The sequence below is a fragment of the Syzygium oleosum genome, unplaced genomic scaffold, assembly GCF_021117445.2.
Source record: "Syzygium oleosum isolate NSW1041296 unplaced genomic scaffold, Sole_v2.1 Sole_v2.11, whole genome shotgun sequence".
In the NCBI taxonomy this organism is placed as follows: domain Eukaryota; kingdom Viridiplantae; phylum Streptophyta; class Magnoliopsida; order Myrtales; family Myrtaceae; genus Syzygium; species Syzygium oleosum.
Window position 1 is genome coordinate 279172 of NW_026607495.1, and position 11390 is coordinate 290561.

The 11390-nt window shown below is 42.5% G+C and overlaps 2 protein-coding genes across 3 annotated transcripts; both read right to left on the reverse strand.

Moving 5' to 3' along the window:
• Positions 1-382: 382 nt before the first annotated feature.
• On the reverse strand, positions 383-3530 carry LOC130139385 (disease resistance protein L6-like). 2 transcript variants are annotated; one of them, XM_056316199.1, is made up of 4 exons: positions 3032-3530; positions 1228-2304; positions 851-1135; positions 383-768 (listed from the first exon to the last, which is right to left on the reverse strand). In XM_056316199.1, the coding sequence occupies exons 2-4, from the start codon at positions 2272-2274 to the stop codon at positions 724-726; spliced, it is 1377 nt and encodes a 458-aa protein (XP_056172174.1). In that variant the 5' UTR covers positions 2275-2304; positions 3032-3530; the 3' UTR covers positions 383-723. The 2 variants fall into 2 exon arrangements, with proteins under 2 accessions (XP_056172174.1, XP_056172173.1); XM_056316198.1 differs by having other exon boundaries at positions 1228-2341; positions 3032-3529.
• Positions 3531-8624: 5094 nt separating this feature from the next.
• On the reverse strand, positions 8625-10763 carry LOC115666006 (disease resistance protein RPP2A-like). Its single transcript, XM_056316061.1, has 4 exons — positions 10159-10763; positions 9719-10015; positions 9522-9621; positions 8625-9451 (listed from the first exon to the last, which is right to left on the reverse strand). Exons 1-4 carry the CDS (start codon positions 10324-10326, stop codon positions 9432-9434), a joined length of 585 nt encoding a protein of 194 aa, XP_056172036.1. The 5' UTR covers positions 10327-10763; the 3' UTR covers positions 8625-9431.
• Between the last annotated feature and the right edge of the window lie 627 nt (positions 10764-11390).

Sequence of the window (11390 nt, forward strand, 5' to 3'; positions counted from 1 at the left end):
CCCAGGCGGGTGGTAAATACAACTATATCTTAGGATCAATATTTTCAAGAATTGCAGATTGCGAATTTCATAAGGAATGCTTCCCTCCAAACTCGTACAGTGGGAGGCATGGATTGCTTCAAGCTTGCTTAGCTCACAAATGGCACTGGGAAACTTTCTCACAGGACAATGCTCCATCTTAAGAACTCTCAGTAGATGCAGGTTTCTCATGGAATCAGGCAGTTCCGAAATAGGCGTCCCCGATACGTCCAACTTCACCAATGAGCATCCTAGTTTGCCGATAGATTCTGGAAGTTTCTGTATCCGCCGGCAGGCCCTCAACGACAACCGTTTAAGTTCCACCAAACTTCCAATTGAATCGGGGAGTTCGAGGATATTCGCATTTTCCAGCAAGAGCATCGAAAGAGCTTCTATATCGCAAATGGATTTGGGCAGCTCAGTTAGTGAGCAGCAATTGGAGGCACTAAGAGTTTCGAGTTTCTTCATACGATGTATCGATTTAGGGATTTCTTGTACAGAAGTCCCATCAATGATGAGCTCTTTCAGCGCTACCATGTTTACCCATTTCGGTTGGCAACTGACAAAGATTTCTGCATGATTTCAAATTCAAGCAAACCAAGCATCTTAGAACACAAATTGAAGGGTCTACACTGACCAATTCAAGACAGCTTTCGAGAATCAACATCTCCAACTGCGGGTAACCGGAGAAGTCGGGAGTTTTCATCATTCATGACACCCTGTGAGGTTCAAAACTTTCAATTGTGGCATCTGCAATCCAAAAGAGAATATATTTCAGACCAAGTTAATTCCAGGTGATGAGTCAAATAAAATGAAACATGTTCCATGTCACCTTGATTTGACTCCAGCCCTTCCATTTATGAGTGACCTTGCTCCGTGATAAATCAAGAATCATCAACTTCTTCAGATGCAAGTTCATGGCTTCAAAGGTCTCCGGGCACCCTCGCCAGTCGAGCCACCTTAAATTGGAGAGTAGATTAGTGAAATCTCCCTGGATATATGCATTGTCCAATTTGAGGAACCTCAGCTCGGACAGGCTTTGAAATTCTTCCCATGTGAAACACTTGTCTGAACTAGCGTCGACCTTGAGACAGAGGGCTTGAACCCTCTTCGTTCCCTGTAGATTGAAAGAAGAAAAGATAAGTGAATCCTAGTGTTTAGAGTCAGGAAGCATGGCATACATAGTATTCCAAAACATGAATATTTTACTTTTTTTCTCTTTAAGGTATTGAGGGAATCCTTGTGATTCCACAGCCCGCTGCGCTTTCCAGGGTTCGCAGGGTCTTCCTCGAGGACAATTGCTTGACCAAGGTCTCTCAATGGATCATTCACCAAGAGCTCGTTATTCTCTCCGATTTTCACCAGGAACGCGAGAAGGAGACTCTCAATACCACTACAAGGATAAAAACCAGAGTCCTCCCACATGTATAAGGGCATTCTCCTGTCCTTTCCTTCAAGAAAACAAGCTATATCGAGAAATATATTTCTTGCCCCTTCATCTAGAGCTTCATAGCTAGTCATGAACGCTTGCTGGACGGAAAGGACTTGCACTTCCTTTAGTTTCTGTAACGTCTCAGTCCATATTTTTTTGTTTTTTCTGTACAGAAATGAACCCATAACCTCAATTGCTATAGGAAGCCCTCCAGCTGGGGGAACAATGTCCTTGGACAGTTTACCATAGCCCTTATGAGGAGCACTTTCCCCAAAAGCGTGTCGACAGAAAAGACGGAGGGATTGATCTGCGGCCATAGGCTTAACTTCATAAGTCGCAACCACTTCAGGGATCTTAAGAAGGTTGGGGTTTCTGGTTGTTACAATTATCCTGCTTCTCGGCCCAAACCAGCTTAGCTTTCCAGCAAATGCTTCGAGATGATGCTGCTCATTGACATCATCGAGCACGATGAGAACTCTCATGTTGCGAAACTCATGTTCGATGTGGCAAATAGCTTCTTGGAAGGAACCATAGCTTATGTGTTCTCGTTTTAGCAGTTTAGAAACCAGTTGGCTTTGCAGATGCTCGAGGGACTCGGTTCTCGATATTTCTCGGATGTTTCCCAGAAAGCAACAGCCTTCAAACAGAGGATATAGTCGGTTGTAAACGAACTTTGAAAGAGTCGTTTTCCCAATCCCCTTGGTGCCATGTCTTCCGACCATTCGGGCATCACTGCCGTGTATATCAACTGCTTGTCCATTGCAATAGTCAACGTCGAGACTTCTCATCATCTCTCGGACTTGATTATCGATTCCGACTGGCATGGAAGCACCAATTAGTTCAGCTTCCTTCAGCTGCCGAGTGACATACAAGATGAGCTAGTACATAAGCCTGCCATTCCAAGCAATCAAAATGAGTGAATGAAAACAACGTATGATCATGAGAAACTAAAGAAAGAAATAACAAGGAAGGCAGCAGAATGAAGCAGAATACGCGAGTTATACCCAATTAGTCACCCACGAGGACAAGGCAACTTGAGAAAAGTCATGAACGTATATGACAAACAAAATCAATCACAATACGGAATATAAATTTGTGGAATTAGTGTATGCTCCACATGAGTTCTTAATCATGATTTGGGTCATCTATTATCATGTTGGACCCGGTAACCATACAAGGTTTTTGTTGTCTCTAAAGACTGAATGGTCATCCAAACGGCCTATTCTATTCGATGAATCACTAATTCTTCTGCGAACTTAGGATTTACAGGTGCAAAGTGCTCGTCATCTCCTCTCCCAAAAGAAGAAGAAGTTATCGATGTCCCACTCCCACCTCCGATGTGTGGCTAAGTAGAAAAAGTGTGAAAAGCTACTAAAAGAAGTCCAAAATCAAATTAAGGTCACTGTTTTGTGCTTTCTTCTGGAGCCATTTCAAAGCATAGAAAGTAACCGGATGCTCCTAAAGTCTCAAATTCTCCATTATTCGCCAAGATAATGTCCAACAACTTGATAATTCAACATCAATCACTCCGCACTGGAATTTACAAAGAGGTACAAGCAAAGGAAAGTAGAGTAGAATTACCGGTCGCTAGCGTGGTCAAGACGATATCCCTCCAATTGTCCAACACGAAGGAGAGCGGACTTTAATGGGTCGAGGAGCATGCCGTCGCTCCCTCGTTTTTTGTGATCCGCGAAGGGGTTGAGGCGATAGAAAATGGGAACGATGGCATGGTTCACGGCGTCCCTGCACTCCAGCATCGGGCCAGCACTCTGAGGCAGTTCTCGCTGGAAGCGTACTCTGGTGAGATGATGGGTATTGATATCTTCGACTGCCCGATGGCTTCGACCAGCGCGGGGCCAACTTCCTCGTCCATGAACACGCTTATCCTCTTGGCGGCCAAGCGGGTGGCGAGGGGATCCGCGAGATGCTCGCGCGCATGCTCTCCTCTAAAGCTCAAGACCACTTCGTACCGTGGCGGTGCAGGGGATGCGGATGATGATGATGATGATGCTGCAGCATAATAGTAGGGGACGTCCGTCGTCGAGAATTGATGGGAAATTGCCTGCAACTCTTTGGCCCTTTTAACTTGAGTCCGGAGGGAAGTTGGATCAACACTTCCCAGTACCAGAATGATATAAATATATGGCTTAATATCCTAAAAAACCTTAGACTTAACTTTTGTCCCAATTTTACTTTTTATCTTATAAAAAACATTCAACTTTAGGTCATGTCTCAATTCTACCATAAACTTTTTTTTGTCCCATAAAAATCCTCAATTTTAGGTCATGTCACAATTCTACCTTAAACTTTTTTATATCCTATTGGAAAACCTCCAACTATAGGTCTTGCCCTAATTTTACCGTCTAGTCTCAATTTTACCCTAAAATTTTCACAATCTCATAAAAAATCACAAACTTTTACTTGGGTCATAAATCTGTCTCCATTAACTCTCAGTCCAAAATTTCTCATTAACAACTGAGGGATGGAAGACTCCCAAGCAAGAGCTGTTCAAGCGTCTTGAGTGTGAGCTCTCCAACCACAAAAGATGGAACATGAGAGATCAAAGACCGAGCGCAAAATCACTACGAACGCGATTTTGACTGAGGGTTAATGTAAAACAAATATGTGACTCAAGTAAAAGTTAATGATCTTTTATGAGACAAAAAAAAATTATAGTGAAATTGAAACTGTACCTAAAGGTGGAATTTTTTTATGGGACAAAAAAGTTTAGGGTAAAATTGGGGGAAAAGTGCCAAAAAAGTCCTAAACCTTTTGCATTAGTGCCAATTTAGTCCTAAACCTTTTTTTGGTGCCAATTCAGTCCTAAACCTTTTGCATTGGTGCCAATTTAGTCCTAAACCTTTTTTTGGTGCCAATTAAGTCCTAAACCTTTTAAATTGATGCCAATTCAGTCCTAAACCTTTTATTTTTGTGCCAATTTAGTCCTTAGGGCCAATTTTGATCGGAATTTGCCGACGTGGACGCCTGCCGACCGGCGGCCGGTCACCGACGCCGACGTGGCGCTGACGTGGACAAATTAAATAATATTTTAATATTTTTTTGAATTTTTATTTTTTTCCTTTTTTTTCTTTTTTTTTCCACTTTTTTTTTTTGGTTTCTTCTTCATCTGGCCGGTCGCCGGTCCGGCGACCGGCCAGAGGCCGCTGGCCGGCGAGCTCGACCTCGCCGGCCACCGGGAGGGCGGCTCGCCCGGCGAGGCCGAGCCTCGCCATGGTCGGGCGAGGCTCGACCTCGCCGGATCCGGCAAGGTCGAGCCTCGCCAGCTGCCGGCGAGGCCCGACCTCGCCGAGATCCGGCAAGGTCGGGCCTCGCCCGACCATGGCGAGGCTCGAGCCCTCGCCGGGAGGCGCGGCGAGGGCGAGCCTCGCCCGACCATGGCGAGGCCCGACCTCGCCGGAGGCCGCGGCGAGGGCGAGCCTCGCCCGACCAAGGCAAGGCTCGAGCCCTCGCCGGAGGCCGCGGCGGGGCGAGCCTCGCCATGGTCGGGCGAGGCCCGACCTCGCCGGATCTGGCGAGGTCGACCTCGCCGATCCGGCGAGGTCGGGCCTCGCCCGACCATGGCGAGGCTCGCCCGACCATGGCGAGGCTCGCCTCGCCGCGGCCTCCCGGCGAGGGCTCGAGCCTTGCCCGACCAAGGCGAGGCTCGCCCTCGCGGCCTCGCCTCGGGCCGGTCGCCGGACCGGCGACCGGCCGCAGTAAGGAGGAAGACAACCAAAAAAAAAGTGGAAAAAAAAAAAAAAAAAGGAAAAAAATAAAAATTCAAAAAATATTAAAAATATTAAAGTTATCCACGCCGGGCGCCACGCCGGCGCCGGTGACCGCCGCCGGCCGGCAAGCGCCCACGTAGGCAAATTCCGGTCTAAATTGGCCGGAAGGACTAAATTGGCACAAAAACAAAAGGTTTAGGACTGAATTGGCACCAATTTAAAAGGTTTAGGACTAAATTGGCACCAATGCAAAAGGTTTAGGACTGAATTGGCACCAAAAAAAGGTTTAGGACTAAATTGGCACTAATGCAAAAGGTTTAGGACTTTTTTGGCACTTTTCCCGTAAAATTGGTATTGGACCTAAAGTTGAGGGTTTTTTATGAGATAAAAAAAGTTTATTGTAGAATTGGTATTGGATCTAGAGTTGGGGGGTTTTATGGGATAAAAAAAAGTTTAGGGTGGAATTGAGATATGATCTAAAGTTTGAGATTTTTTAGGATATTAGGCCATTTCCATTTACCAACGGTTAAGATACGCCACGGAGGTATTGTGCCAGGTAAAGAGGATTTCCGTCCCCCGCGGAAGCGTGCACCTAATTGAGTTGGAGTTTGATTACGGAAAGGTGGTTGATTTCAACGGGAGAGGTTGCGTTGAAGGGTGGCTAGGAATACGCGCTGAGAAGCGAGAAGCAGCATTCGAACCTGGAAAATCGTATCTTCTATTTTCTGATGGCACAGGGACATCATCTTAACATTCTTCTTGCAAGTATATGATACGAAAAAAAAAAAAACTCAAGATAACAAGTATTTTGTTGCCCCCTCAGCTAAGAGATAACCTTAATATGTATATTTTATTGAGTAACATATCTTTTAACAGCAGGTAGCTGTCCCTAAAGATAATGTTCATTTTGTATCTTCACCCAACATTTTAAATTGGGTGAATATCACGAAAAACCTTAAACTGGTATACATGTGATAAATTTATCCAAAACTAATTTTTTGACCATCAAAAATCAAAACTGGTACACCTGTGACAATTTTACCCTCCGTCAATTTCCGTTAAATTCTATGGTTAAATTGCTAAGTTAGATGAGACGTGACAATTGACGGATGTACCAATTGGAGGTTTTACCCTCCGTTTATTATAGATATACTAGTTTGTGATTTTTTTTTAGTATTAATCAAATTTAATGGAAGGTAAATTTGTTACAAATGTACTAATTTGGGATTTTTAGTTGTTAAAAAATTAGTTTTTTATAAATTTATCACAGGTGTACCAGTTTGGAATTATTCGTGGTATAAACCCTTTTTAATAAGGGCAAAAACCATAAAAAATCTCAAACTATGCCCTAAACTTTTTTCTGCTATACCAAAAATCCCAAACTTTTACTTGTATGATACATTTACCCTCCGTGAATATTCTATTAATAAAGCACCGTTAAAAATCTACCTATATGGACTTCGGAAAAGCAAACGGTATTGACATGACGCCTCGTGGTTTGAGTGAAATAAAAACGACATTGTTTTGGCTAAAAAATCATCTGATAGAACCTTGACGGAGGATAAATGAGTCACGATAGGCATAGTTTGAAATTTTTGATGGCTTTTTCCCTTTAAATTACCCTTTTTGCTAGAAACAAAACTTTCCGGCACAAAAAGAAAGTATCTAATAAGTCGACCCAAGGTCAACTAAATAGAGACCATGAAACAGAATTAAGAATTGCTACAACAACTCAGATGAAAAAGAATAAAAGAGAAAAAAAAAAGAGAAAAGAATCTTGATGGGAAATTACCAAAAAGTCATAAACATGTTGTAATTGTGCCAATTCGGTCTTAAACCTTTTTTTTAGCCAATTTAGTCCTAAACCTTTTGCATTTGTATCAATTCAGTCAATTCGGCCAATTTTGGCCTATCGAGATTGACGTGGCACGGCCGGCGCTAACATAGACAATTTTTAATAATATATTAATTTTTTTCAATTTTTTTATTTTTTTTCTCTTTCTTTTTTTTTTTCTTCCCTTCATCTTCCTCCAACCGGTTGCCGATCGGTGACTGGCCAGAGGTAAAGGCTGGCGAGGTTGACCTCGCCGGCTCCTAGCGAAGCTCACCCCCGCCAACCACTAGCGAGGGCGAGGTTGAACCTTGCCTAACCAGCCTCGCCATGGTTGGGCGAGGCTCACCCAGCCATGGCGAGACCAACCTCGCCCTCGCCTACCAGTGACCGGCTAGAGAAAAAAGATGAAGGGAAGGAAAAAAAAAAGAGAAAAGAAAAAAAATAAAATATTATAAAAAATTATTCACGTCTGCACCTGCACCGGCCGGCCAAAATTGGTCAAATGGATTAAATTAGTACAAATACAAAAGGTTCAGGACTCAATTGATTAAAAAAAAGATTTAGAATTGAATTGACACAATTACAATAGGTTTAGGATTTTTTTGGTAATTCTCCTTAATCATGAGTTGTACTACCTAATTCCATCCTCACATGGCCTTCACAAGTAAAGTCGAGCTTTCCTAGCATCACCGACAAATATGAAGAAATTAACTTAAGCATACGTTTTTTACCCAAAAAAAAAAAACTTAAGCATACGTTAATTTGACTTTCAATATAAAATTTTTCTGTGATAAAAGATTCCAGCCAAACTTTGAGACAGATGCGACGCGGGGAGTATCAAATTTGACTTTCATATATTATTTGATAGATTTAGGATAATCTTTATTTAATGGGTATTTAGATTTATCAACTTTGGATAATTTTCTTAGAGATTTGGGTAATTAAATACTAGACAACATTTTAAAAGGTTTTATTCACTTTTTTGATATATACGTATATAATATATATATTTTTTGGTCGGCCAGGTGAATTCCTAGACTTTGGAGCTCCTCGGCCAACGTGGGGAAATCCCACAAACCCATAATACTTTTTTTATTTGTCTTTTATCGAGGATTCTTAGGATTTTCCGTATCAATTTTTTTAATACGTTTATCCTTCGAATTAATAGAAAATTAAAAATTTTATCTATTGCTCTTCATGTGCATTTACGCAACTCGTGTTTACCCGAATCTACCGTGCCACTTTGGTATCAAAACGGGAAGATCTTGAGAACACAATGTCTGGTAACAACAGCTTTGGGAACAATCATCTCGTCGACGAGGATCGGGAGCTGTAATCTCTTTGAGAAGATTGAATACAACCATTAATCGGTGGGAAGGTCGAACGGAATGACTTCTTGGTTCGAAGTCCTTGAAGAGAAAACCAATTCGGGGCCCGGTATGATGGCTACGGAGGTCGTGGTGGCGCTGTGATGGCTACAGGGTTCATGAAATCTATGGAGGTTGTGACAGATATGACGGAGTCGGCAATTGTTGCAATGACGGTCGTCTTGGGAATTGCAGTCACACATGACGGGATAATCCAGCATTCAGAAACTGACATGGTTGGAATCGGTAAAAAAGAGTCACAACTCGTAAAATGCGAACGTAAAATAGTCTAAAAGCCCTAATGATTCACAAATAATTGACAATTGGAAAGCTAATAAAAAAAAATGTAAATAAGATTGGGTAGGATCTACTCAACCGAATCCCTAAAAACATCAGCTGAACAGGGCAACTCCGGTAGGCTCTGAAGATCGGAGCATCTGAGGATGTGGAGTTCCTGGAGACGAGTACGGCGGGAAATACTTGGAGGTAGGCCAGAAATCCGAGTATCAGACAGTTTCAGGATTGCCAAGGACGACAATGTGCCAATGTCACAATCGATTCTCCCCTCTAATCTCTGGCATAACGAGAAATCTATCACTTCTAGCTTCTCCAGATTTAGTATAGCTTCAGGAAACTCCCGTATGCAAGTATCCCTCATCCTCAGCACTTTCATAGCTTTCAGATCCTTGACAGAAGGTGGTACCTTCAGAATCGAAGTGTGAGATAAATCAAGGAATTGCAATGAGCTGAGCTTCCCTATTCCATCTAGAAGATAGGATAGACTCTGGCAGTTCTCCAGAGACAGTTTATTCAGTTTCTCCAGTTATCCAATGGACTCCTGGAGGGTATTGATTTTAGAGCCGTCAAGGGCGAGATATCTGAGAGACATTAAGTGCCTCATCGAACCGGATATTTCATTCAGGTGCTCACAATCACGAGCACTGAGACTTTTGAGCATCCTCATGGAATTTTGTTTGAAATCAATCCGACAAATGGAAGTTCCATCAATCACCAGCTCTTTCAAGTCTCTGATGGGACCCAAATCCGGCAATTCACGGAGGAGACTGCATCCCTTCATATTTAAAGAAACCAACTTCTTCAGATTACCAAATGATGGATGGATAACTGCTAATTAGAGCAACCTTCTAGAATAAGTCTTTCCAGCTCCATCGAAGCAGGAAATTTTGGAGTGGCATTCAAATGGACACAACCAGTTAGTTCCAAAACTTTCAATTTCCTTGGCTGCAAGACAAGTAAGATATGATACTAAATGTTTAATTCCTGATAAATAGGTCGCCAAGAGGAAAGATGTATGTAGATAGTAAAATTTATTCCCCACCTTCTTAAGCAGCTCCCAGCCTCTCCAGTCTTCGTCAACCGGACTCCACGACAAATCAAGAATCACCAAGTTCTTTAAATTCATATCTAACTGATCGTCAAAAATCTTGGGGCACCCTCGCCAATCAAGCCACCTTAAGCTCAAAAGACGATCTGCAAAGTTTCCCCGAATATCAGCCTGATCCAGCTTGAGGAACCGCAAGCTCTGTAAACCTTTGAATTGATCGCATCCAAAAAAGATATTCCCTTCAGTTCCGTCACCAAACTCCAGCCTGAGGGCTTCAACTTTCTCAGTGCCCTGTCAATTAAGCAAAACAAAATTAACTTAAAAAAATGGAGCTGTCTTTTAGCACCAAACTCGACAAGTAATTGAACGGATCAACAACAGTATCAATTGGCATCTAGAGTAAAAAGATGTGGCGCAATGCTCCCAGAAGTTACCTTACTGTTATTTAGTACATGCAGTGCATCTTCGTGATCGCACAGTCTACTGCACTTGCAAGGTTCAAATTGGTTTTCATTCTTGACCATTTTCCGGCCGAAGGTTTTCAGTATTTCATGCATGCAAAGTTCTTTATCCTCTCCGATTTCTACCAAAGACCTGGGCATGAAGAGCTCGAATCGATGTGGAAGGAAAATACCTATAGTCGTCCCACATGTAAGAGGGGATTCTCTTGTCCTTTCCAATGAAGAAGCATGCTATATAAAGAAATATCTACCGTTCATTCTCATCTAGGTTGGTATAGCTCTTCTTCAAGGCTGCTTCGACTCTCTTATGTGGAGCTACTTCCAATGCATTCAATGTTTCCCTCCACACTCATTGATTTCACAAGAAACAAAGATGAACCTACCACCTTGAGCGCTAAAGGAAGCCTGCCAGTAGCAGCAACAATTTCTCTTGACAGATTCTTGAATTTCTCACGGGGAGAATCCGTTCGAAAAGCATGCCTACAGAATAATTTCAGAGCTTCATCTTGTTCCATCACTCCAAGGACAAAACTTTCCGCACCATTGATGTTTCTAAGGACATCTTGTCTTTGGGATGTCAGAATTGTTGGTTATGTCTTAAGGACCATTTTCGGTCATTTTTGTTCTGGTCTGTTAACTGGTTGTTTTTTGGTTTTACTTAGTCAACAAGATAGTAGGAGTTTGTTGTTTTCAGTTCCTATTTTGTTGCTGGTTAGTGGTGTAGTGGTTTTGGTCAGTTACTAAGTTAGTGCAATTCAGTTTTCGTTGTTTTAAAAGAGCTATGTACTCTTCTCGTTTTTGAGAATGTAAAAAGTGCATTTCCAGATCAATCTTCTCTCGTTCTTCTACATTTGAGAGCACATTCTCTGTAACAACAGAGAGCACATTCTGTGCAACAAAACTGGTATCGGAGTACTATTGATCTTAAGGGACTTGTGAGAGAGTGCTAAATTCGAAGTAGAGCAAGAAAGATGGAACAAACTGGTGTACCTGCTGCCTCATTCTCAACCATCACAGCTCCAATCTTCGATGGAGACAACTACCAGGCATGGGCAGTGAAGATGCAAGCTTTCATGGAGGGTGCAGACCTATGGGAAGCTGTGGAAGAGGACTACGAGGTTGATGATCTACCCAACAACCCAACTATCAATCAAATCAGGTACCATAAAGAGAGGGTAACCCGAAAAGCAAAGGCAAAATCTTGC